The sequence below is a fragment of the Neomonachus schauinslandi genome, chromosome 9, assembly GCF_002201575.2.
Source record: "Neomonachus schauinslandi chromosome 9, ASM220157v2, whole genome shotgun sequence".
NCBI lineage: Eukaryota > Metazoa > Chordata > Mammalia > Carnivora > Phocidae > Neomonachus > Neomonachus schauinslandi.
The window spans coordinates 5,122,551-5,149,929 of record NC_058411.1 but is presented as its reverse complement, the minus strand read 5'-3'; the positions used below and the strand labels follow the sequence as shown (position 1 = coordinate 5,149,929).

At 51.9% G+C, this 27,379-nt stretch overlaps 1 protein-coding gene across 1 annotated transcript; it reads left to right on the top strand.

Annotated features, from left to right (window-relative positions):
* Positions 1 to 442: 442 nt before the first annotated feature.
* LOC110571558 (cholesterol 24-hydroxylase) lies at positions 443 to 25,929 on the top strand. Its single transcript, XM_021679693.1, has 15 exons — positions 443 to 564; positions 7,161 to 7,241; positions 7,758 to 7,839; positions 13,609 to 13,682; positions 14,147 to 14,233; positions 15,157 to 15,295; positions 16,037 to 16,147; positions 16,994 to 17,144; positions 17,355 to 17,417; positions 18,224 to 18,296; positions 20,781 to 20,865; positions 21,458 to 21,568; positions 24,688 to 24,776; positions 25,517 to 25,583; positions 25,762 to 25,929. The coding sequence occupies exons 1-15, from the start codon at positions 443 to 445 to the stop codon at positions 25,927 to 25,929; spliced, it is 1,503 nt and encodes a 500-aa protein (XP_021535368.1).
* Positions 25,930 to 27,379: the final 1,450 nt, after the last annotated feature.

Sequence of the window (27,379 nt, the reverse complement as noted above, 5' to 3'; positions counted from 1 at the left end):
TCGGGGTTGCCAAGGACAACGCGTTCTGGGCGGGGCTGCTGTTGAGATACAGCTTGAGGGGCTGAGGGCGGGGCCTGGGGAGGCGGGGAGGGGGCGGAGCATGGGGGCGTTCTGAGTCAGAAGCGGCGTTGTGACTGGCGGAAATCCCATGCTCTGGGCGGGGCCTGAGCTTGAGCAGCGTTGAGGTTGGGGCGGGGCTTTGGGCGGGGCGGGGGCGGGCCCCGAGAGCAGGAACCGGAGGCGGAGACGTGGTTGGCGGGGACGGAGCGCCCGGGGAGGGGTCGAACCGGCGGGGGCGGAGCCGGGCGGGAGTGGGCGGTGCTGGGTCGCGCCGGGCCTGGGGCCGAGGCGGCGCGCGGCGCTGACAGCTGAGTCGGCTCGCGGCCTCCCGCCCCCTCGGTGCCCGGCCCCGACCCTGGCCTACCTAGCCTGCCCGGGAGCCATGAGCCCCGGGCTGCTGCTGCTGCTCGGCAGCGCCGTCCTGGTCGCCTTCGGCCTCTGCTGCACCTTCGTGCACCGCGCTCGCAGCCGCTACGAGCACATCCCCGGGCCGCCGCGGCCCAGGTGAGCGGGGGGTGGGGGCGGGGGCCTGGATGGGGCGCTCGAATGGGGGGCCAGGGGACCGCGTCCAAGCCGGCGTCGGGGCGGGGGGTCCAGCCTCGCCATTGCGCGTGGCCGCTTGGAGAGGGCGGCCGGGAGAGGGGCGCTAACTATTCTTAGTAACAAATTACTCACAGCCGCAGCAGCTGCCCGGCGCCCACCGCGCTCTGCTGGGCCCCACAAACGTGATGGCAGCGACAACCCTGTTAGGTAGGCGCTATTGTTACCCCATCGTTCAGACGAGGAGACTGAGGCGCGCAGAGGCAAAGTCACCTGCCCAAGGTCACACAGTTGGTAAGCCTAGATTTACGCCCGGGTCAGCCTTGGCTCTAAAGTGGGCACTCTTAACTTTGAGACTTGGAACGGGGTCACTCCACCTGGATTGCAACACACTCTACTTTGGTCACATTCTCCTTTGTATTTCTGTCCTGGTATATCCTTTTTGTCTTCTCCTTAGTACTTCCATTCCATCCTTGCCCCCCATCCCCACCCAACTTACCTCCCCACACACCAGAAGCTTACCTTTCTGAAGCTAAATCATATGTGTCATTTCTCTGCTCTAAAAGCTTTCCATCACTTTAGAAGGAAATCTAATTCTAGATTGAGTCCACTCTGTGGCCAGCAAGGCCCCTGCTGAGCTCTCAGAAACCACTTTGTACTGTTCTCATCCCCCCCCTTGCTTGCTCACTGCTGCGCCCCGTCTTTCTGCAACCCCCCTCCTGCAGCTCCAGGGTCTTGCTGTTCCCCATCTACCCTCTGTAAAGCCCACATAGCCCCCAACTCCTAAGGGGCCATCACCCCTGAAGTTACCTTCTGTTCACTTGTTGACTGTCTGTTCACCTGTTGACTGTGTCTGTCTCCCCCCTTTAGAATGTGAGCCCCGGGAGGGCAGGGATGCTGTGTGTTCGCTCGTGTATCCCCAGCACCTGGCACATTACAGATGCTCAATAAATATTTGTTGAATGAATGAATAAACAATGGTATTAGACACACTTTTTAAAATCTCAGGACATGAACATTCTGGAAGGTGCCCACCTCCAGCCCAAGCCAGATGACCTGGCATTGGAAGCCTGAATCCCTGTTTGGTGGATTTGGGAAAGATCTCTGTGGCTGTTGATGCAGGGAGGCGATTGTTCTCCCTGCTGGCTCCCTGTCTTCCCAGGTGCCCTCGCCCACCTTGGGGTCTTCCTTTTCCCATGCTTAGCAGCCCTGTCTTCCACGCCACCTAGATGGTTCTTCCCCTCACCTTCCAGGCTTGGATTCAATGCTAACTCCTCAGGGAGGTCCCACCTGCTTCCATGCCCGAATATATCATGTTCATTTTGTAAACTCTATGTCATTGTAAGAGTTGGGTAATTATTTGTGCAACCTCTTGTTAAGTGTCTGTCTTTCCCATAGGCCTGTGTCTGTCTTGTTCACTGCTATGTCCCTGACATCTGGCGCGTGCATAGTAGACACTCGATAAACAGTGATTCAAAGTGGATAGTGGAAATCACCTACCAGCTCTGTTAGGTACACTGTCACCCTTCCAACTTTTCAAATCAGCCATCAACAGTTGGGGTTGAATGAATGAGCTTTGTGCTCATTCTGCTGGGTCTCATCATGACTTGGTCTTCTTGTAAACCCACATGCTTCAAGCACTGTAGACCTGGTCTAGTCTCTTTGTCTTGAGAAGGCAGACCTTAAATCAAGCCCCTTTCTGCCCCTCGCCCATCTCTTTTTTTTAAGTTGCATTTTAAAAATAAAATTATGCCATAAAATTTACCCTTTTAAAGTGTACAATCAGTGCTTTTTAGTATAGTGACAGAGTTGTTCAATCTTAACTGCTGGTTCCAGAACATTTCCATCACTCCAAATAGAAACCCAGTACCCATTAGTTGTCACTCCTCATCTCCCCCTACTCCTCACCCCCCCCCAGCCCTAGGCAACCACTAATCTGTTTTCTGTCTCTAGATTTGTCTGTTTTGCACATTACATATAAATGGAATCATACAATATGTGGCCTTTTGTGGCTGGCTTCTTTCACTGAGCATCATGTTTTCCAGGTTCATCATGTAGTAGTATGCGTCTGTATTTCTTTCCTTTTATGCCTGCATTCTCCCCCAAATCCTACACTGCAGAATCTACGTGTGACCTACAGGTGCGTGTGGGTGGGTGGAGGAGTGGGAGGAGGTTAATTATATAATACTTAATTATATAATTAAATATAATTATAGTTGGGCTCTTTATTCTAAGGAGGTGAACTGAACGATGCATATGCAGAAAGATTTGGGATTAACAGTTGTTTGGTGGTCACATATAAAACTGCACTAAATGAAAGTTCTGGAACCTCTTCTAGCACAGATCAGATGCTTTGGTATTCAAAGCCTGGATCCTCAAACCATGATTGGCAACACCATGGTTGGCAAAGAAGTGTACATACCGAATCTCTAGTAGTAACATTTGCCCCTTGGTGCTTCCAGGCTTTGCCAACTTTCAGGCAAGGATCCCTCTGCCTTACAAGGGGCAGCTGCTGTGCTCCCCCTGCCCCCACCCATCCTCCTCCTTATTCATGAGGAGTCACCAGGATGCCCTCTCCTCCAGGATGTCCTCCTGGAGTTCCCCACAAACAACATCCTACTGCAACCATCCATGTAGCAGCTGAAAACTCAGACCCCACGTTTGGATCCCACACAAACACTTGTGGTTTCTTCATTTTTCTCTCACTGCTCTCAGCTTCCTCATCAGCCCCCACTCTCCTGGTAGCGTGGGATGAATGTAAACTTGACAACAAAAAAGTCTCTCTCTTCCAGTTTTTATTTATTTTGGAATAAGTTTCTCAAGTGGGCTCCTGGGTGGCCCGGGCTCCCTCCTCTCATTCCTACTTGCCAGGTTGCCCGAGGTGGGGTCTGTTCAACAAATTGCCCATTGGCTCCTGGCGATGGTGGCGACCCCTTGCTGGGTCCGTTGGGTGGCGCATCCAAAGGACTTTGGGTACCCAGCTGAGCACCCACCACCCCATTCCACTGGCACGAGGCACAGTCATGACCCCTTACCCTCATTCCTGGCAGCGACCCACACCTCAGCCGTCGTGTGGGCTCCCTTCCTCCCTGTGGCTGCTCACAGTGGGCTCTCCAGATGACCTCGCCTTCTTTACCATCCAAGACTTTCTCTGCCCTCAAGAAACCTTGGATTGCTACTGTGCCAACCACAGTGTTATAGGAAACGGCTCTTACTACGGACCGGGCAGGGGAGGGGGCTTTTCACCCTCCTCTCTCTCCCTGGGTTGCTCCGCCATATCCAGTCTACCAACAGGGGCTTGCTTCTGTCAGCCCCCCAGCCCAGTCCCAGTAGTCTATGGTCTGGGAATTCTACCATCCCTTACCTGTTCACTTCCGACACCTGGTCTTCCCGCTCTGCCTTTGCCTCCCCAGCGCCCCCTGCAGGAACTGGAAGGAATGGGTTTTAGTTCCTTTTCCTGCCTGGCCATGGGGACTGCGCGCCACTCTGTCCCCTGGGCTTTCTTGAAGTGTCACTCACGTTCTTCCCCAAATAGTAGCGGGCCCCAGTGTTTATGGTGGGGGCTCTCAGACAGGCCTGGGAGGGTGAGGAGGGTCTAGACTGTGTTCTCACTCAGGTGATTCAAAACAACATTCTCCCAAAACGTGCGGCAATGGGGAGTCACCACGGATACTAGATTATTCTGGAAATACAGCCAGTCATGTGTGATGTCCACGGTCCATCTTTCTGCAGGTGGAGCAGTGTAAGTTCAAGGCCGCTCACCCCGAGTGGGCTTCGGCTGCCTGGCGGCCACACTGCACTTCCTCTTGCGTTTGCCCGCCCACTCCCCAAGTGTTCTTGCTTCTCTTCAGTCCCTGCCACCTCCCCCTCCATCCCCACTGTCAGCCTTTATTCTTGCCTCCTACTTCCCAGAGTAAATGGAACAGCCTGGGAGAACTTCCTTCCAGGGCTGTAGGGCCACAGCTGCCCCCTTCCCTGCACTGGGACCGCAGTGCTTGCGGCCAAGGAGAGCCGTCCCCTTAGTTCAGCAGCTCTGGCCCCAGCAGTGCGCCCCCCTCCTCTGCCATCAGTTTTCCTTGTCTCCTGCATCATTCCCATTTTTATATAACACATTGTAAAAAAAACAAAAAACAAAAAACACCCGTCTCTTCCCTTCCCATTCCCTCCAACTGCCGCCCCCTGGCTCTGCACCCCCTCAGCACCCCCCTGAGAAGCCTGCCTATCTTTGGGCCCCCATTCCTCCTTCCCCTCCTCTCTTGGGCCCACCACCCCATCGGGCTCTGTCATCCACCTCTCCACCCACCCTGCTTTGGCCAAGGTCCCAGCGACCTCCCTGCAGCCCCATGCACCAGAGCGCTTCAGTCCCGGTCTTGCCTGGCCCCAGGGCAGCCTGGGGGAGTGCCTGTCCCTCCCCTGTCCTGCTCTCGCTGCAGGCGTCCCACTCCACTCCCCGCTGCTCACCTCCGGCCTCCCCAGCCTCTCCTGCTCAGTCTCCCTGGCTGGTGGTCCCTTTGCTGCCTGACCTCCTGGCTCAGTCCTTGGGTCTCTTCTCTGTCTACACTCACCCCTTGTGGTCTGTAAGTACTGCCTCTCTGCTGAGGACTGTCACATTCACATCTCTAGCCTGACTTCAAGTGTGTACTTCCCTGCTTCCCTTAGTAGCTTTCCTCTGCAAGCCTGACAGGTTCAAAGCCAAATTCCTAAATCAATCCACTTGTCTCAGGTCGGTCCGCAGAGGCTGATCCTGAGACAAGAATGGAAATATAAGTGGTTTATGGGGGGTGATCCCTGGGGGGAGTTGGGGATTGGATAGAGAGAGGAGGTCAGAAAGCCAATAAAGCAAGTTACCTCTGGGAACAACTGAGGTGCAACCTCCCAGGGAGCTCCGAGAGCTGACCCCCACCCAGGTGGAGGGCGCAGGGTCATTGGTGGAGGCTGCTCTGGGGGTGTTGAGCTGGAACTTCTGGCCCACCCTTCCTGCAGGCAGAGCCAGGAACCCCAGGCAGAGCCTCCGTGCTGCCCCTCAAATACTGCCTGCGTGGACAAGGGCAGAGGTGGGCACGATGGGGTCTGCTGCCCCCCACCAGCTCCTTCTCAGTCCTCCTCACCTTAGTAAATGGCAGCCCCATTCATCCTTCCAACACGCAGCCCAGGAGACTTGAGTCAGCCTTGACACCACTCTCACACCGACACACACAGCAAGTCCGCTTGGCTCCTCCTACAATGTACACTAGAAACCGGGCTTCTTGTCTGCACTGGTCTGAGCCTTAACCCCTTTCACAGCCCCTTGCTGGTGCCCCTGCCTCCATTCCTGCCCCCCACCCATCCCATTTACTCTCAGCACAGCAGCTGTGAGAGCAAGCCATTGAAAACCCATCAGACCCTGTCTCTGCTCTGCTCAAAACCCTCCAGTGTCCCCCATTTCAGGGTCAAAGCAAAAGTTTTGACAATAGTCCACAAGGCTATTGGTGATCTGCCCCCTACCTCGGGGAACCTATCCTGTACCACATCTCCCTCAAACACTCTACTCCGGCCTCAACACCTGCTCCCTGTTCCTTGAACTTACCAAGCACATTCCTACCTCGGGACCTTTGCACCTGCTAGTCCCTTTGCCGGGAATGCTCTTCCCCCAGATACCTGGGCAGCCAAGTCCTTCACTTATGGCAGCTCACATGTTAACTTCTTAGAGGGACATTTCCTGACCTGCCTGTAGAAAATGGCAACCCCCCTCCTATCCCCACCTCTGATTACCTACCCCTCTGCTTTTTCTCCCATCGCTCTCCGACTTAGTATTTACTTACCTATTTGTTTATTTGCTCTCTATCTCCCTCCTGGAGTTCTCTGACCCAGAAAACCCCACCTGCAGTTTTGTCACCCATTCTAGATGGTGTAGTCAGTGAGCTTGTCTGAAATAAGTCATGCAGGGGATAGGACATACCTAAAAGGTGCCACAACGTGACGCCAGACAGACTTGTTCACATTCTGATGATCACACCAGACTTAAACACACACACTTACACACACTTAACTTACGCAGACTTAGCATCACAAAACAATCCCCTCGTGAGAAGGACTTTGGGGTGACCTGGTCCCAGCCGTGCAGTGGTGGGCAGATGACCATCTCTCTGGCCTCTGCTGCCCCACCTATAAGACAGGTTAACAACATACCTACCTCCAGGCGGTGGGGGAGGTCAGATGGAATGAGGCGTAGAATGGTGCCCAGCATGTAGCCAGTGTTCAGTGGATGTTCCAAGGTAATTGCACACAATATTACTGTTCACCTTCCATGTGCCAGCCCCCAGCCTCTGCACCAGGGAAATGGTCTCATCCTCCTCCATCTCCCCTCTATGGAGACTTCTGGAGCTGGCCAGACCTGGCTTTGCATCCTGCCCGCTTTCTTACCGCGGGGTGCCCCTGAGCCAGCGCCATACCTACTCGTGCCTCAGTCTTCCCATCTGCAAAGTGGGCCTAATAACACCAACCTCACGGGGTCCTGTGGGGAAGGGGGCGCTCTTTAATGGTGACTTCTGGTGATCTTAAATGTTTCCCGTTTCTTCTAGTTTCCTTCTAGGACACCTCCCCTACTTTTGGAAAAAGGATGAGGTTTGTGGCCGCGTGCTCCAAGATGTGTTTTTGGATTGGTGGGTCCTAGTTGTCATTTGTTGTCCTTACTCCAGCCCAGGTCCCTCGTAGGGCACCCCCCCTCCACGTCCCAGGCCAGCACACACACACTACCCCCTCCCCGGCCAGGTCACTGCCACCCCCAAAGTTCCTCCTCTGAGTGGAGAGGCAGAAGAGACTGGCTCAGAGACAAGTTCTGCCTTTCTCCAGCTGTGTGACCTGAGACTAGCCATCAGAAACTCTGAGCCTCAGTTTCTTCATCTGTAAGCTCAGTGTGGGGTGTGACTCGGTTCAACAGTCAGTGTATGCGGTGTTTTACACTTGCCAAAGCATTTTCAAAGACACCATCTGGCTTGATTCCCAGAAAAGGAGGGTAGCAACCGTATTTCATGGATGTGGAAACTGAGACCCAGTGGGGGGTGTGACTCAGCACTGAGTCCTGGGGTGGGACACCCTGATCCTCCTGCTGGGTGGTGATGGTGATATTCACGTCTCCTGAAGCTGACAGCCTCCTTTTGGGTCATTTTGGTTTCCAGGGCTAAGAAGTATGGCCCTGTCGTGCGGGTCAACGTCTTCCACAAAACCTCTGTCATTGTCACGAGCCCTGAATCGGTCAAGGTAGGAAGCAGAGTGGATTCCAAGGGGAGGGACTTTCCCTTCTCTAGCTGGGGGCATGAAACTCAGCCGAAGGGACTGTAGGAGAAATGTCCCGGAGGCACCAGCATTTGGGCTGGTTTCCCAAGGATCCAGAAACGAATGGCATCTTTCTCTCTGACCACCCACCATTTGGGAGTGTGGCCCAGGCGGCGCACACACATTTAGCTCACTCACCTCTCAGCCTCGGTTCCTTCATCTTCAAGGTGGGATCATAACCCCTCTGTCCCCGGGCCATCATGAGAATAAAGATCAATTGATTTATCTCACAAATATTTATATAAACAAATATTTATTTACAAACAAAGGGGCAAAAGATACTTAAACATGCACTTCTTTATGTACTTCACGATTATTAACCCATTTAATCCGCACAGGGGTAGAGACTCTCATCAGCCCCCATGTCAGAGATGAGGAAACAGACAGGGAGCTCCAATCAGTCCGTACTAGGTACAGATGGCACCTGCCATATGGGTACTAAGAATGGCCATCCGATCATTTACCTTGGAGTTGGCTGAACAGGGCTCAAGTCTGGTGGCTCTGCCATCACTCTGGGCCTCTGTTTCCTCATCTATAAAATAGGGATGATGCCTCTGTGACAGATGGTTGTCAGCATGAAGCTGAAATAACATGTGTGAACCACCTAGCCTGGCACACAGCAATTGCTCAATGAATGATGGTGCTTCTGTTCTCACAGTGGGAACTCAGCAGATGTGCAGGGTGATTCTTGGCGTGAGAAGGAGAAAATGCAACTTAGGGTCCATATCAGGGGAAAAGGCTGAACAACCAGGTGTCTCCAAGAAGGTGCTAAAAATAATTTTTTAAATTTAATTTCAAATATAGACACAGTTTAAGATTTTTAAAGCATGCTACCAAAAACCATATATGAAGAACTTCATGATGCTCAATGAGAAAAGTTAAGCCATATATGTTAATACAATGAATTGCATTGGTTGATAATATTCAAGTGTTAAAACCAACCTTGCATTCCTGGTCATGATACAATTTGCTCATCTTCTGCTAAGAATTTTTGTTTCTATATTTATTATTTTCTTATAACGCCTTTGTCTGGTGTGGGGATCAGTTTAATAGACCTTGTAGGATGAGTCAGGAAAGGTCCCGTCTCCTCTGTTTTCTGAGGGAGTTTGTATGGGGTAGTGTTATTTCTTCCTTGAATGTTTGGTGGGACTCACCAGTGAAGCCATCTGAGCCTGGCATTTTTTTTTGAAGGAAGTGCTTTTTGTTTTGTTTTAATTACTCACTTTCTTTAATTGATTTATGACTATTCCAACTTTCTTTTTTTCTAGGGTTTGGTAATTCTTGTCTTTCAAGGCATTTGTCCATTTTGTCTAAGTGTTAAAATTATTGGTATAGAGTTGTCCGTAATATTTATTGATTAACTTTTTCATGTCTACTGGCTCTGTGATGATATCCCTTCTTTCATTCCTGCAAACAGTAATTTAGGTTTTCTCTTATTTTCTTAGTCAGGCTAGCAAAATGTTCATCAATTTTATGTATCTTTTCAAAGAACCAGCTTTTGGTTTTATGAATTTCTCCATTGTTTGTCCATTTTCTATTTTCTTGATTTCTGCTCTTTATTATTTCCTTCTCTACTCACTTTGGATTTGATTTGTTCTTGTGCAAATTTTTTAAGGTGGGAGTTTAGAGACTTGATTTTATACTTGCTTCTTTTCTAATATAAGCACTTACAGCCATGTATCTCCATATATCTCATATATCTCCAGATATCTCCGTATATCTCCATATATCTCATATATAGCACAGATGTAACATACATTTCAATATGTGTGTTTGGTTTTTATTTTCATTTGGTTCAAAACAGTTTCTAACTTCCCTTGTGATTTCTTCTTTGATTCATGGATTATTTACATATATGTTATTCAATTTCTAAATATTATGGTATTTCCAAATATCTTTTATTATTGATTTCTAGTTTAATTCCATGAGGTCAGAGAAAATACTCTTCATGATTTCAATCCACCTAAACAAATTGAAGCTTGTTTTATGACCTACCATATGGTCTACCTTGGTGAATGTTTGTGAGCACTTAAAAAGAATGTGTATTCGGTGATTGTTGAATGCAATGTTTTAGAAACGTCAGTTAGGAGTTGGTTGATAGTGTTAGCTGAATCTTCTAAGTCCTCATCTAATTTTCTGTATAGTTGTTCTAGCAACTACTTGGAGAGGAATGTCAAACTCTGACCACAGTCATGGGTTTTTCTTTCTTTTTTTTTAAAGAGATTTTATTTATTTATTTGTTTGACAGAGAGAGAGCAAGAGAGGGAACACAAGCAGGGGGAGTGGGAGAGGGAGAAACAGGGCTCCCACTGAGCAGGGAGCCCGATGCGGGACTTGATCCCAGGACCCTGGGATCATGACCTGAGCTGAAGGCAGACGCTTAATGACTGAGTCATCCAGGCACCCCAATCATGGGTTTTTCTATTTCTGCTTTTGTTTCTATCAATTTTGATTCGTATATTTTGAAGTTCTATTATTAGGCGTGCACACATTTAGGATTGATATGTCTTTGTGATGAATTGACCCCTTTATCTTTAGAAATGTCCCCCTTTATCCTTGGTAATATTCCATTTCTTGAAGGACATTTTGTCTAGTATTAATGTAGCGACTCCAGCTGTCTTCTGCTTAGTGTTGAATGGTATATCTTTTGCCATCCTTTTACTTTTAACCCATTTGAGTTTTTATATTTAAAGTGGGTTTTGTATAGATAACATATAGTTGGGTGTTGCTGTTTTACAGTCTGACAATCTCTGCCTTTTAATTGAAGGACTTAGGTTATTTATATTTAATGTAACTATTGATATGGTGAGGTTTAAATCTCTCTGTTCTTTGCTCTCTGTCCTATCTGTTGTTTGTCCCCCTCTCCTCCTTTCCTGCCTTCTTTTGGATGGAGTATGTTTTAGTATTCCATTTTATCTCCACCATTTGCTTATTGGCTCTTTCTTTCTCTCTTAGTGGTTGTCCTAGGATTTATAGTATAATCTTTACCTTATATCAGTCTATCTTCAAATAATATACTACTTCATCTCTGTCTACTTTCAAGATTTTCTCTTTATCACTGGTGTCAGAAATTTGATTATGATCTGCCTTGGTGTACTTTTCTTTTTGTTAATGCTCTGTAGGAGTCTTTGAACTTCTTGGATACGTGGGTTCCTTGAGCATATTTGCAATATTTGTAATAAATGTGTTAAAGTTCCTGTCTGCAAACTCCATCCTCTCTGTTATTTCTGGGTCTGGTTATAGGTAGCTTTTTCTGCTCTTTGGCATGTCTAGTGATTGCATGTTGGACCCTGGGCATTGTGAGTTGTGCATTGTTGAATGCTCACTTTTGTTTCATTCCTTTAAAGGGTGCTGGAATTCATTCTGGAAGACGGTAAAGTTGCCTGTGGATCAGTTTGATCCTTTCCAGGTTTGCTCTAAGGCTTTTATAGGGTTGGTCTTGGGTCAACTTGTACTCTAGAACTAGTTTAGCCCCAGTACTAAGGAGTGACTCTTCTGGGGACCACATAAAGCCCTTATGTTTGAGGTTTAACTCGGGCCAGTGGGAATTTGAACAGTTCTTGGCCTGCGTAAGCTCTGAGAATTGTTCAGCCTGTAGTTACTCAGTGATTCTCCTTTTCCTAGAAGTTTTTAACTCGGTCTTGTGTTCACTGTACACATGCACAGGTTGGTATTCATCCAAAGATGTAGGGGATCCCTATGCAGATTTCTGCACAGGAGCTCTTTCAATGCATAGCTCCCTCCCCTCAGGTTCTCTGCCTTACAAATTCTAGCCTCCTCTGGCCTGTCTGGACTCTGATTTCTGTCTCATCAACTTGGAAAGCCTGCTGGGATATACTTGAGTTTTATCTTCTAGTGCCTTTATCCTGAAATTGTAAAAAGCTGGAGTAATCTTAGGTCGTAAGGCTCACATCTTTTTTTTTCTTTTCCTTCTCTTAGGATTCACAATCCAGCACTTCCTGTTGTCTAGTGTCTGAAAACAGACATTTCATGCATTTTGCCTTTTTTTTTTTTTTTTTATTGCTTATGGCAAGAGGGCAAGTCCCCAGCAGTTATCCCTTAATGCTCAGAGGAGTGCTGTCAGTGTGGACAACCAGAGAAGGTAGCGAAGGTGCTGAGGGTGCCCCATGCACCCCTCGTGTCCCCAGAACCTAGGTCACTGGGCCTTCAAAGGATCCCCATTCCCAGGGACAGCAGGCATGGGGACCCCCGACTATGGGGACACCTGATTGGAGCCTAAGTTGAGGCTGTTGTGCCTCAGTGTGGATACTCCTGGGTTTAGGTTGGGAGGGTTGGCACAGACCTTGGACTATTTAGGGATGTTTGAGAGGGACCTGGGAGGTGGGCCTTTATTGTCATAGGGACAGGTAGTGGGTAGTAACAGAAGTTGGTTTATAAATGACAGTGGATGGGGGTGGGTTCTTAGGATATGGCTCATGATCCGAAGTCAGCCATTTTGGGGGTTTCCTTTCAGCTGAAAAATTGATATTAGAGCCCCAGGCTCAGTTCTCAGATCCCAGCAGCCCCTGGATTAATGTACAGTAGAGATATCGTCTTGCTGCTTCCCAGTGCCCACAGGGTAAAGCTCACTGTACTATAAGGCAGACCTCTGGGATCCAGCCCCCTTGCTGCCCCTCCCCACTTCTCACTCTGCCTGAAGGCAGCATGTGGCCTGGGCTTCTCCTGCCTGGATCACAGCCCTCCCTTTCCTCTGTCCCACGGCAAATTGCCTGGATTCAAATCCTATGTCCACCATTCACTGTGTGTGTGACCTTGGGCATTTTAAATCTCAGTTTCTTCATCATATGTAAGATGAGTATAAAAATAGCACCCCCAGCTTAGGGCTGACTGGGCTCTAAGTGACCTATAGGATGCGGATGTGCACCTGACATTCACGGAGCACCTGCTGTGTCTCAGTGTTCTCAGACTCTTCACGTAGAACAAATTTACTCTTCACAGCAACCTTCCCAGGCAGGCACTGTTCTTATCCCCATCATGTGAGATGAGGAAGCTGAAGGCAGAGGAGATGAGTAACTTGCCTGTGGTCATAAAGTTAGCAAGTGGTGGAGCGAAGATGCTGAGCCTGGATCAAGCCCGCTGACTCCACAGCCTGAGCTGTTAACCCCTTGGCTATACTGGCTCAAGAGCTGTCAGCTAATGTTATTATTGCTACCATCCAGCTTGTGGTGAGGCACGTTGATCCTTCCTCCAGGAAGCCTTCCTTGACTTCCATGCCTGGGTTGGCACTAACAATACTGAATCTGTGCCGAGTGTCTCTCCTGTGTCCCAGAAGCCCTCCCTCTGGGCTTCTCCTCTTCCCCACTCTGGTTTCAGAGCAGCACCTGCCTTTCCTCGTTCTTGCTGCTTTGGAAGGTGGTGGGTGTGCTGTGAGGTCCGTGCATGGGCATTGAAGTGAGGATCCCCCACCGCACCACTCCAGCTGTGTGGCCACAAGATATCACTGTGCCCCCCTGTGCCCTGCTTTCCTCATCCCCAAACAAGATGCTGTTGCTTGAAGACAGGGTTTCTGGAGGGTTAGGTGAGATTGTGCTGGGTGAAGGACTCACGCCACAGCTGGGACTCAGTTAATGGTGACTGTCGGGGCATTGTTTCACAAGAGTCCAGAGAACTGCTGAGTCCTTTGCAGCCTCTCACGGGTGCACGAGCTCACGTTGGCTTTTTGGGGATGTTTAGAAGTTCCTGATGTCCACCAAGTACAACAAGGACTCCAAGATGTACCACGCAATCCAGACTGTGTTTGGTGAGAGGTAAGGCGTGAGGAGGGGCTGGGGCAGAGGCCGGGAAAGCCTCTGGCAGCAGGCAGAGGGCTGAGGGGCCCGGGGCACTGGGCATAGCATGGAGGCCCGGGCCCAGGCTATCAGGCACGCAACAGGTGCCCCATAAATGGTGGCCACTGCTATTGCCGTTGTCACCGTCCTTCTCCTCTTTCCCCTCTGGATAGCAGGGGGAGGGGGAGGGGTTGCAAGGGTGGGGGACATGATCACCCCATGTCTTCTTTATGTTTTATCGTGGTAAAATTCACAAAAGTCCTCATTTTAACCATGTTGGAGTTACAGCTCAGTGACATTTTGTCCATTCACAATATGGTATAACCATCACCACTGTGTAGTTCCAGAACATTTCCACCATCCCAAAAGGTGACCCTGTCCCCATCAAGCCAGCAGTCCCCCTTCCCTCCCTGTTGCTCACATCACACATTTGTCTCCCGCAGACTGTTTGGCCAAGGCTTGGTGTCCGAATGTGACTATGAGCGCTGGCATAAACAGCGCAGGGTCATGGACCTGGCCTTCAGCCGCAGGTGAGTGTGTCCAAGATGGCGGGCCTTGGGAAGGGGGCTGAGTTTCACGGGAGGGGCCCTCACCCCAGCTGAAGGGTGAGAGGTGAGGGCATTAGCAGTCAGAGACAGCAAGGCAGGCTGCCAGGGACATGGGGCTGAACATCAAGGGCTGAGTGACAGTGATGAATGGGGGTGGGGGTCTCCCCTCATCACTCCTCCTCTGGGCTTTTCATTTTCCGTATTATAGTTTTCGCTTTTGGTTACATTTTATGTTTTAAATAACTTTTATTGAGGTATGGTTTCCATACCATACAATTCATCACTTACAATTGAATGGGTTTTAGTATATTCACAAGATTGTACAACTATCACCACAATCCATTTTAGAATACTTTCATCACCCCAAAAAGCAGGCGCTCCCTGTTTCCCCTCAGTGGCCTCAGCACCTGGCAACCACTAATCTACTTTCTGTCTCTATGGATTTTCGTATTCCAGACATTTCTTATAAATGGAATCATACAACATTTCTTTTTTTTTTTTTAAAGATTTTATTTATTTATTTGAGAGAGAGAGAATGAGAGACAGAGAGCATGAGAGGGAAGAGGGCAGAGGGAGAAGCAGACCCCCCACTGAGCAGGGAGCCCAATGCAGGACTCGATCCCAGGACTCCAGGATCATGACCTGAGCCGAAGGCAGTCGCTCAACCAACTGAGCCACCCAGGCGCCCCCATACAACATTTCTTTTTGTGCCTGGCTTCTTTCACTTAGCATAAGGTTTTTGAGGTTCATCCATGCCAAAGTATGTTTCAGAATTTCCTTTTTTAATTATCAAATGAAATTCCATTGTATTAGACATACCACATTTTGCTTATCCATTCATCGGTTGATAGATATTTGAATTTTTTCCAATTTCTTGGCTCTTTCAATGGATGCTGTTTCCCCAGCTCCTTGGTCAGCTTGATGGAAACGTTCAACGAGAAAGCCGAGCAGCTGGTGGAGATTCTGGAGGCCAAGGCAGATGGGCAGACCCCGGTGTCCATGCAGGACATGCTGACCTGCACCACCATGGACATCCTGGCCAAGGTGATGGGAGGCTGGTGGGCCATGGGAGCGGGGTCTGACATGGGTCAGAGGGCTGCTCTTCTCTCCCTCTTCCCTTTCCTTGCGTTCCTCCACCCTCCTCCTCGTCCTCCACACATCAACCCCTTCTCTGCCTGGGGAACTTCATATCTCCTTGAATATTCAACAGAAACTTGTACGAGATGACAGCTACTAACTCATTCTCTGGGAATGGACCGTGAGAGGTGTGGGGACTGGCCTGTGTCTGGTCAGTGGCAGAAGCTGGACTGGATCTCAGGTCTCCTTGCCTCCCAGCCCAAAACCTACCTCCCCTCAGCACCTGCCCTGGGTCTGGCTTGGCTCTGCACCCTGGCAGGCTGAGCAGTGGCGCAATATCCCCCGCGCTTGGGTAAGGTCAGTTCAGGCGGCTGGAGTGCAGACACAGTGAAGGGTCATTGTCACCCAATAATTCAGTGGGAGGCTGGGTATAGAAGGGACACCAAGGAAGGCTGCATTTCTGGGGAAATGCATCTTGTCAAGGAAGGAAGCCAAGGTTTGTGGAGTCGCTACTACGTGCTACGTAGTCCTCACCATGTCCCACGAGGTTGGAATCATCGTGGGTCATTGTAAGGAGTTCAATGACGCAATGCATGTAAGCCCTTAGCCCAGGGCCTGGGTCTCTAGCTGAGCAGCGCCAGGTTCTGCCCTGGGTCTTCAAGTCTTCCCATTGCCCCAGGGAAGACCTCGCCCTTCTCTCTCCCCCAGGCAGCTTTTGGGATGGAGACAGGCATGCTGCTGGGTGCCCAGAAGCCTCTGTCCCGGAAGGTGAAACTCATCCTGGAGGGGATTACTGCGTCGCGCAACACTCTGGCGAAGGTACTGCCCCCACACCCCTCCGGTGACCAGAGCTGGCGTTGTCCTAATTTGCTGGAGCACCTCCTCCAGTGACCTTTTTTCAGAATGGGTTTTGAGCTCTGGTTATGACTGAAGTGACTTCTGAATCAGTTAGGATTTGCATACATCACCTAACGTAGAGAATCAAAATCAAAGTGGCTTAAGTAAATTAGGAGTTAATCTTCCTCTCATGTACAATCATCCTGAAGCTGGCAATCTAGGAGGGCTGTGCTAGGGCCACAATGTCAGATGTTCCTGGAATTTTTTTTGTCTTTCTGTTCTGCTGTCTCCAGCATATCACCTCATTGTTATAAGAACGCTGCTGCAGCTCCAGCTATCATCTCCTTGTTCCAGGCATGAAAGAGGAAGAAGGGAGAGAGGTGGTACTTGAGTTGATCCTCAGATGCCCAGGGCCTCTTCCTGTTCCCTGGGACTTCAGCCTCTGAGCTTGGGATCCCCTGATGCCACCCCGTCTTTTCTGCAGTTGATTCTACCTCCCTGCCCTCTGGCTGTGGTTTCTTCCTTCCTTGCAGTCCTAGCCACCTCCATCCTTCAGGGACCCCTTCTAATTTTCTAGGCACCTTTCCCATCACATCTAGGGATTTGGTACAGGAAAGGGAAGCCAATGCTTGGGCTCAGCCTGCCATGTTGGTCAAATCTCCTTCGCTGCTTTATCTTTTCTAGATATTTCTAGAATTTTCTCGCAGTCTTCCCACCTCCCAGCTTGCCTGTGCTGCTGTGGGTTTCTAAAGTCGTTTCGGAGCTGGGGGAGAGGGAGAGGTTGACCTGCGTGCTTGGTTGGTGTCCTGAGCGGGAGTTCTTATTCAGTTTATGCCAGGGAAGTGGAAGCAGGTCCGAGAGATCCGGGAGAGCATCCGCTTTCTGCGCCAGGTTGGCAAGGACTGGGTCCAGCGCCGCCGGGAGGCCCTGAAGAGGGGGGAGGACGTCCCTGCCGACATCCTCACACAGATCCTCAAAGGTTCGAGGGCTCCCACGTGGGCCTTGGGAGGGCCGGGCGGCAGGGGTGCCCCCTGTCATGGTGGCTGATCACACTTGACTCCGGGTGTCTCTATCTGGCTTCCGGGGAGAAGGTCGTTTGCTTCATCGCTGGGCCGTGGGGCAAGGGAACAAGGGGTACGAGTGTAGCAGGCATCTGCTGCTGGGCCCTGAGACCCTCCTTGTCTTTCAGCTGAAGAGGGGGCCCAGGATGATGAGGTCCTGCTGGACAACTTCGTCACCTTCTTCATTGCTGGTTTGTAGCTCCAGGGGTGGCCAAGGGCTCAAGGCTTTGCAGAAATGGTGGGAACCAGGCATCCCCTCAGACCTGACTCTGGGCGATTTTTCGGGTTGTCTGCGTGGAGTTCTGCTGCAGAAGTGAGGGGCTGGGATAGGGGAGCAGAAGGCCTCCCTCTGCTCGGGGAGGTCCGGGAGGTCTTCTCGGTGGCCGCTGACCTGGTGATGGAGCTGGCCACTGTGAGGGGGCGTGAAGCTGCCTTTTTGGGCTCAGGAGAGCTTGGCCATGTGAACTCAAGGCCCCACCCCCTCAGCATTTATGAGGAGACCTTCATTAGACCAGCACAAAAAGACGTGCCAGGCAACTTCATTCCTTTGCTCATCAAATTTTTTTTTTTTAAGATTTTACTTCTTTATTTGAGAGAGAGCACAAGCAGGGGGGAGCAGCAGAGGGAGAGGAAGAAGCAGACTCCCCACTGAGCAGGGAGCCCAGCTCGGGGCTTGATCCCAGGACCCTAGGATCATGACCCAAGCTGAAGGCAGACGCTTAACCAACTAAGCCACCCAGACACCCCAGAAGGAGCTTTTAGGGTGTAAAAACCAGATGCATGGGGACAAATGCCATTTATTGGACTACACTGGCTGGCACAGGGGATCTGTGGGTGGGCAGCCTATCTCCTTCCTATCTGGACACCCAGCTCAGTTGCAGGGGGCAGAAGTGAGGACCGGAACTGCCACCATGGGCTCAGGGTCTCGGAGGCAGCTGGGGCAGACCAGCAGCAGCCTGGTAGCCCCATGTAGAACTGCTGCTCTCCTTTCCCGCAGGCCATGAGACCTCTGCCAATCATTTGGCATTCACGGTGATGGAGCTGTCCCGCCAGCCTGAGATCTTGGCAAGGTACAGAATGGGGAGACTTGGTGGGGGGGTAGTGGCTCCCCTTGAAACTGGTGAAGGGATTGTCTGATGTCTTGCGCCTCCCACGGCTGAGCCTCCTCCAGTGTGTCCTGCTTCTCTTCACCCCAGGGCCTTTGCACATGCCAGTCCCTCTTCTGGAAGCTCCTCTCCCTGCTTTTCTCTTGGAGAACTCCTTGTCCAACCCTGCAGAAGCCTTCTCACACTCCTAAAGTAGCTATTCTGTGTTTTCCCCTCCTAGGTTCTTCCCAGCTCATGAATGCCTTTTTCTCCAGGGCTGGTTTGCTTTGAGTCTGTTTCAGTCATGAAACTAGAAGCTCCAAAAAAGCAGGGACCATGGCTCTTTCCCTCCCCATGCTGTGCTCAGTGCCTGGCCAGGGGCTGGCACTGAGAACTGAACAGAACTCCAGCTCAGCATTGAGGAAGGGCTTATCCTCAGCCAGCGAGACAAAGGAGGGTACCCAGGAGATGGCGTTTGAGCTGGGCCATTGGTTTCCTTAAATAGAAACAGGTTCCCTCGATGACCATTGCACAGACTGACTGCACCAATGTGAAAGCACTCTGAAAACCCCGACAGGCGTGGGGGCGGGAGCCCCAGAGGCGGGGAAAGCCTTGATTACAGTTGTTAATCAGCAGCATCCACGGGCAGACGTGAATGATCGCTTGCGAGTATAAGATGGTTGGTTGGGGTTTTAAATACATCTACAATACTAATATGCTCTTTATAAAAATTTGGAAAAGGCAGAAAAGTTATAATAATAATAGTAATTAATAATAATAATAATTCCACCTACGGTGCCCCACCCCTCGAGGCAGTTCACAATTAACTACTGAATTTCACCGTGTGTTTTATCACATTGCCCCATATTATTTATTGTAAACTCTTCTTCCAAATCCACTTTTTTATATTGTGGATATATACACACACACATACATGCATAAAATTTGCCTTTTTTTTTTTAAAGATTTTATTTACTTGACAGAGAGAGACACAGCGAGAGAGGGAACACAAGCAGGGGGAGTGGGAGAGGGAGAAAGAGGCTTCCTGTGGAGCAGGGAGCCCAATGCGGGGCTTGATCCCAGGACCCTGGGATCGTGACCTGAGCCAAAGGCAGACACTTAACGACTGAGCCACCCAGGTGCCCCTAAAATTTGCCATTTTAACCATTTTTAAAGGCATAGTTCAGTGGCATTAAGCACATTCCCATGGCTGTGCAACCACCACCACCATTTCCAGAACTTTCTCATCATTGCAACGGACATTGTCCCCAGTAAACACTAGCTTCCCAACCGCCTCAGCCCCTGGGCCCCCCCTCAGAGCCCCTATTCTACTCTCTGTCTTTATGAATTTAACTCCTCTAGGGACCTCATATAGGAATCACACAGTAATTGACCTTTTTGTCTGGCTTATCTCACTTAGTATAATGTCTTTAGTTCCATCCATGTTTTAGCAGGTGTCCAGACTTCCCTCCTTTTTAAGACTGAATAATATTCCATCGTATGGTTAGGCCACATATTTTTTTAAGATTTTATTTATTTATTTGAGAGTGAGAGTGAATGAGAGAGAGAGAAGGAGCAGGGGGAGAGGCAGAGAGAGAGGGAGAAGCAGACTGCTCACTGAGCAGGGAGCCTGACATGGGACTCGATCCCAGGACCCCAGGATCAAGACCTGAGCCGAAGGCAGATGCTTAGACCACTGAGCCACCCAAGCACCCCATGGAGAGACCACATTTTGTTAATCTATTCATGTGGTGATGGACACCGGGGTTGCTTCTGGCCTTCAGCTACTGTGAATAATGCTGCTATGAACTTGGGTGTACAGGTATCTACGGGACCCTACTTTCAGTGTGGGGGCGCACACACCCAGAGTGGAATTGCTGGAGCATATGGTAATTCTACATTTCACATTTTGAGGCACCGCCATCGCATTTTCCATACACACCCGCACCAGGTTCCATTCCCTCGGACAATGCACAAGGGTTCCGCTTGCTCCACAGCCTTGCTAACGCTTGGTGTGACGTTCCTCGTGGGTGTGACGTGGTCCAAATCCACTTTCGGTGCTGCATATTCTTCTAACGGTGCCCGTCTTAAGGCTTACTCAGCCGGCATCCCTGCGCTGCTCGTTTCCCGCTGTGGGCTGCTGTGAGCCAGGCTGAGCCAGGCTGAGCCAGGCTGCTCGGCGCAGAGAGCTTGTTCGGTGGTGCATTTATTTTTTGCAGCCGGTTCCAAGCAGCAAGCACGGAGGGGGGATATTGTAAGGCCCCGGAACATAATTGCCAACCGCTCGGGCATCTCGGTTGCGACGTGGGTTCCTGGATGTCTTCAACAATGGGGCGGGCCATGTGTGTGTGCATGCGACCGATGGGGTGCCCCAGGCGGCTCTCCACGCTCCCCTCCATCCCTCCTCCCTAAAACTAGTAGGGGGCGACCTGTCCTTGGGGACGAGCTTGTCTTTGTCTGCCCCGACAGGCTGCAGGCAGAGGTGGACGAGGTCATCGGTTCTAAGAGGCACCTGGACTGTGACGACCTGGGGAGACTGCAGTACCTGTCCCAGGTGTGGGGGCAGGAGAGAAGCTTCTGGGCGCTTGTGGGTGGTGCGTCAAGCCAGGCCTGCCGCCCCCCTGAACTCTTTCGTACGGGTGTTCTCTAACTTCACTGCATGTGAGAATGTCCCAGGATATTAAAAAAAAAAAAAAAAAAAACAACTCCCCGGACCAGCAGCCCTTGATCCTTGATCGAATGGCCAATGGCGCTGTTTGCATTTCCGGGGGAGGCCAGGCACTTCCAGGAGCCTCAAGCTGGCCACCAGGGGCCAGACTCAGCGGCCCCCTCTGGTCCCGACAAAGCACAGCAGGAGGCCTGGCTTGAGCTGGGGGAGGGCTCCTCTGAGAAGGTGGTGCCCTGGTTCAGAGGGAGGCCTGGGTCCTGGTCCGGTCTCCATCATGGTGGTTCTGCACAACCCCCTTATTTTGGGCCTCAGTTTCTCCTGTGACAGGAGGGGTTGGACAAGAAGATGAGGCTAACTTGGCGGGGGTCTGGGACCTGGTCCTGGATGTGGGAGCAAAGTTGGGTCTGGGGCATGCCACTGGCACGTTCTGGGGGGATCTCCTGACTTCTCTCTTTGTCTCCCCGTGTGGCTTCTGTAGGTTCTCAAAGAGTCGCTGAGGCTGTACCCGCCGGCGTGGGGCACCTTTCGCCTGCTGGAGGAGGAGACCTTGATTGACGGGGTCAGAGTGCCCGGAAACACCCCGCTCCTGGTGTGTGGGGGCCCTCCCTGCCTGCCCCCAGGGTGACCAAGCTCTGAGGTCGGGACGTCCGTGGCCCTGTTGTCACCACTGGGGTTTCTCATTCAAGTTGCACTATGACACTGTGAGGTCTTTCTTCCCTTTCACACTGGTGTAAGGTTACAGTGGATGATTCTGGAAAGGAGGCACCCTGTTTACATCTGAGGACACTGAGGCTCAGAGAGGTTAGGTCACTTTCCTGAGGTCACATACCTGGCCGGGGGCAGATACAAGATGTGCCCAGTTTCACAGCTGACCCCAGGCTGTCCAATTCCTTCTGTCTCCCCTCCATAGCCCCTTCTCCCACGGAGGGTGACTTTCCCTCCCTCCTCTCATTTACTTGTTTCTTTCTTTCTCTCTCTCTCTCTTTTTTTTTTTTTTTAAGAGAGAGAGCATGAGAGCGTGAGCAGAGGGGTGGGGAGGGGCAGAGGCAGAGGGAGAGAAGAATCTTAAGCAGGCTCCATGCTGAGCACAGAGCCCAAGCGGGGCTCGATCTCACGACCCTGAGATCATGACCTGAGCCAAAATCAAGATTCGGACTCTCAACCGACTGAACCACCCGGGCGCCCCTACTTGTTTCTTTGTTTACACATACATTCATTTATTCCCTCATTGGGCATCCCTTCATGCACAGTGACTCCTGGAAACCCACCCCCAAACTAGAAATGTGTCACTGTCCAGCTTCCCTCCAGAAGCAATCACTGTCCTGAATTCTGTGCTTGCCATTGCCTCGCCTTTTTGTGTATGCGTGTGTGTGTGTGTGTATGTATGCCCACGAGGTGATATGTCCCAGGATTGCTTTGTGACTGGAGGCCCTCGGTTCACTGCTGTATCATATTCTGCTATGTGGAGACCACCGCCCCATTCTCAATTCTGGGTCAGTGGGCATCCGAGAGTCGCCCCGTTTCCTGCTGCTGCCACTGTTCCTGCCCGCGTGACCGGTGGACGGTGCAGACGGGGGCGGAGGGCTGGGGTGTGGGATAGCTGAATGATCAGCTTGGTAAACTAGCACCAAAATGTTTTCCAGAGCACCTGTGCCAACCCGGACTCCCACCAGCGGGGTTCCTTATCCTCCCCAACACCTAGTATGGCCCAGCTTCTTATTTTTTGCAACCGAACAAGTGCAAGGAAGGTACTTCCCTGTGGTCTTGATTTGCACTTTCCTGGTTACTTCCTAGCGAGGCTCGCAGCCCTGTGCTACTTTTCTCCTTCTGGGCTGTCTCATCGCTCTGCAGCACTTCTTTAAAAAATCATGTGTTAATCCTTTGTCAGGTATGTGGGTTGCAAATGTCGTCTTTAGGTTTGTGGATTCTCTTTGTTAAAGCGTTTTCAATGAGCTGAAGTTCTTAAGTTTGTAGTGGTCCCTTCTCTTGTCTTAGGGAACCCCCCCGCCCCCATCCTGAGGTCAGCATTGTTGCTTACATTGTCTTCTAACAATTTCACACTTTTCTTTTGCAAGTTAAGTTTGTATCCACCTGGAGTTGACTTTGCGTATAGTGTAAGGTAGGGATCTGGTTTTGTTTCCTGGGGCTGTCAGAACAAAGCACCACAGATGCGGCGCTTAGCAGTGGAAATGTACTTTCTTACAGTTCTAGAAGCTGGGGATCCAAGATCGAGGTGCTGGCAGGGTTGGGTTCTCCTGAGGCCTCTCTCCTTGGTTTGCAGATGCCACCTTCCCGCCGTGCCCTCCCAAGACCTCTCCTGTGTGTGTCTGTCCTAATCTCCTCTTCTTCTAAGGACACGAGCCAGACTGGAGTAGGGTCCACCCTAATGACCTCATTATAACTTGATTATCTCTTTAAGGAGACTATCTTGGAATACAGTCACATTCTGAGGTTAGGACTTTAACATCAGAATTTTAGGGGGACACAGTTCAGCCCATGGCATGACCCGTTTTTATTTACAAAGGAAAGCGACATGCTTCTGGTTCTATCTATCAGGCGGCCCCCTCCCCCATCCTACCCCACCTGGGCTTCCCAGGACTCTGCTACACCCTCTCCAGCTTATATCAGAGTGTGTTCTTTATTCTGTTTATCTGCTCCTTTTTTTTCTTATTAACACCCCTGCACCAGTACCACCTGTCTGAGTGACCGAGGTGGTGGTTTAGAATGCCCTTACGTCTGGCTGGGCAGGTGTACAGCTGTGTGGGCCGTGAGTGGGCAGACCCCGGTTCCAATGCCAGCCCCGCTCTGGCAGGCTGGGTCATCTCTGGGCCTCAGTGCCCTCCTTGTAAGATGGGGATGATGATGCCTGATCTCTGAGTCACAGTTTACTGAGAAGAGTCAAAGAATAATGTAGTCACGTGTCCGACAAAATTCCCTAGCACACAGTAGGTGCCCTTCGCTGGTCTCAGACACCTCTCCACCTTATGCTCCCACCCACTTTTCAGAGCCTCGTTCCAGGCCCTCCCTTCACCCTGCATGCCCTGGACTCTCAGCACAGAGAACCAGGGACAGAGGGGGCTCAGGGAGCTCTTTTGTGCAGGAGTAGTGAGGCAGAGGTTGGGACCCAGGGCCCAAGTTATGGGGGGCATGTATGGCCCATGGAGGCCAGGGGCATGGAACATTAACCCCAGTAGGGAGGTGACGTGGCATGCATTGAAAGGCTAGTGGGCCCCTGGGCTCCTCTGCCTCACCCCTCTTCAGCCCCCCCCCCGCCCCCGTTGCAAGCCTTGTGCCAAATAACAGTTCTCAGAGATCTTGAGAAAGATGCTCTCGAAGCAGACCTGAGTCTGAATCTCAGTTTGGCCACTTACTTGCCGGCTGACTTTAGGCAAGTCATGAACCGCTCTCTGAGCCTCAGTTTTCTCATCTGTAAAATAGGGATAGTTGTAGTCCCCCACTGCACGGGGCCAAGCATGGGATGATGCAGCAGCCAGATGCCCTTGGGACACTGGGCTGTCCCCCTCCTTCCTCTTAGGCACTTTCCAGGAGCCAGTGGAGTCCCACACTGGCCCAGATGGGTGGGTGGAGTAGGGTGGGGGGTGGGCCTCCTCTACTCCTGGTCACTCCATTGGGTGGCCGCAGCGGGTTGGGGAGGTGTGAGGGTGCTCATCTTTGGAACCGGAGACAAGTGGATCCTCTGCCCCGCAGTTCAGCACCTACGTCATGGGGCGTATGGACACGTACTTTGAGGACCCACTGACTTTCAACCCCGATCGCTTCAGCCCCAAAGCACCCAAGTAAGTCTCTCTTCAAGCTGTGCATGTGGGAGGAGGATGTCCAGTGATCTCTGCTCTGAACTGCCTATGACCCCTGAGCCCACATAGCCTTCCAGATCACTGTGAGGGAGTTGTGATCCGCACTCTGCCCCGTTTAATGGAGACAAAATCACAGCTCAGAGAGGTTAGGTAACTTATCCAAGGGCATGCAGCCAGGAGCCGCAGAGCTGGGGCTTGAAGCCAGCTCAGACTGGTTTCTGCACCCATGCTCAGAACCCATCCCTTGTACTGGGAAGCCCTGTGACTCGGGCCAGGGACCACACCTCCCCCTGCTTTGACGGTCCTCTCTGAGAAATGGGAATCCTGATGGCTCTGTCTGCAGCTCGCTATGGGGGTGAATGCCTGAAAGTACAGTGAGGGGGGGTTGCTGGTGGCTGGCTCCAGGGACAGGCCACCTGCATCCAGACTCTGCCCAGAACTGGACATGTGACCAGCTGAACATAGAAGTGCCATAGGATCGTGAGCTCCTTGGTTCCTCCTTCTGTGAACTGGGGATAATAACAGCTCCTTCTGGAAGGCTCCAGAGGAGGATAACATGAGAAAATGCTGATGCAGAGCCTGACGGAGCCAGCTGTTGATGTTTTCAGTGTATGCAAAACCCAGCCCTGGTGCACAGCCATGCATCAGCGAGGGATGGGTTTGTCACCGCTGGGGTGGAGCTGTGACAGGACTGCCACCTCCTGACTCCTCTCTCCCTGCAGGCCGAGGTTCACCTACTTCCCCTTCTCTCTGGGACCGCGCTCCTGCATCGGGCAGCAGTTTGCTCAGGTAGGAGGCCACGGCTGGGGCTTCTGCCCGGAGCTGACTTCAGGGGTGGTGTCTCGTCCTGGGCCAGGAGGCATTTCAGAGCCCTGCTCTGGGACCCCTGGCTGGGGGCTGGGGGCTGGGCCAGGCAGCTGCCCATTCACGCCCCGTGCCTCCTGCCCTTCCTCACGTCCGCACACAGATGGAGGTGAAGGTGGTCATGGCCAAGCTGCTGCAGAGGCTCGAGTTCCGGCTGGTGCCCGGGCAGCGTTACGGGCTGCAGGAACAGGCCACGCTCAAGCCGCTGGACCCTGTGCTTTGTACTCTGCTGCCCCGGGGCTGGCAGCCCGCACCCCCGCCGCCCTGCTGAGCGGGCCTGGGCTGGATGGGACTCCTCGGGCAAAGGCATCACACCCACGCTCCTCTGCAAGCCCACTGCCACCCACCCTGCTCCCCTGCCCCCTTCCTCAGGGGCACCCTCCACGCTGGCTCCCCATGGGCCCCCTGCCAACCACCACCTGCTTCACACCCCCCCCCCCCCCAGAGCTCCCTGTCCACTGCTAATTCCACGCCCTTCCTGGACTGGCCCCTGCCTAACTCCCAGCTGCCGCCCAGACGTGCCGTCTCTTACCCCGAACCTCTTCGCATAGGCCACTCCCTCTGCCACACACCCTAACTCTTGCTCACTTCCTAAAACCCTCTTCAGGTGTCACCTCCTCCAGGAAGCCCTCCCTGCCACCCCCGGCCGGGCCAGGGGCCCCTCCTCTGTGCTCCCTTGGTCACCTGTGCTACCTCTAACACCACACTGACCACACTGTATTGTGAGTGTCCTTTGATGTGACCAACTGCCCTGCCAGGCTGTGAGCGCCTCATGGGCGAGGTCTGTGTATGATTCGTCTCTGAGCCCCCCTGGGCCTGGCACAGAGTCGATGCTCAATAAATATGTGTTGACTGCATGAATGAATTGGCCAGACCAGGCCAGAGTACTCTGGCCTCAGTTGCTCATCTGGTAAACGAGAGCGATGTTGAGGCCAGTCTAAGGGCTCCTGCAGCTCTGGAAGCTGCCCCTGCTGATGCCCAGACATCTTGGGAGAAGACTGCCCAGGTTACCAGGAGGGCTCTGTGTTAGTAGAAGCCTATTCCCTGTGTTGTATGCAAGACCATGTTCCTATGTGTGGTGTGAGGTGGGGATTACAGGCAGGGATTGAAGAGCTTGATGTGACAGGGCCCGGGGCCCTGGGGCCTGTGTGGTCTAGTCTACTCCCAGCAAGGGTGCTGATGCCCCAGAGGGCCTCACACAGCCTAGAGCCCCCGGGACCTCTCTTGGGGACAGCTTGATGGACCTGAGCACCTGGATGCCTGGCCTCGCACCTGCTGGCATCCTCCCCACCTTCTGGCACAATGCTTCCCCTCCTGACCAGGTTGGAGGAGGAGAGACTGGAACTCTCACAGTCGGTGAGGTGGGTGGGTGAAGACATCATTCTTTCCTCCCCAGGGCCTACAGGTGGCCAAGGGGCATTAAATACTGGACTAGCCATGTCCTCTGGGCCCATCCAAGGAAAAGTACCCCCTAAGTTTCTCCTTCAGCACTTGGGAGCTTGTCTTCCTGCAGAGGAAACCAAATGCCCAAGCCCACTGCCTCGGGTACATGCCCCAGAGAGGGCCCCTCTCCACACCAGGGAGGGTATGGATTTGGGCTGGCCCTTGCTTTACATCGGCTCCTCAGTCCTTGTGTACTCTTGAACTGAGGGGTCTTCTTATTTACCAGAAGAGGAAATTGAGGCTCAGGGGAAGAAGTGACATGCTCAGTACAGATGGGT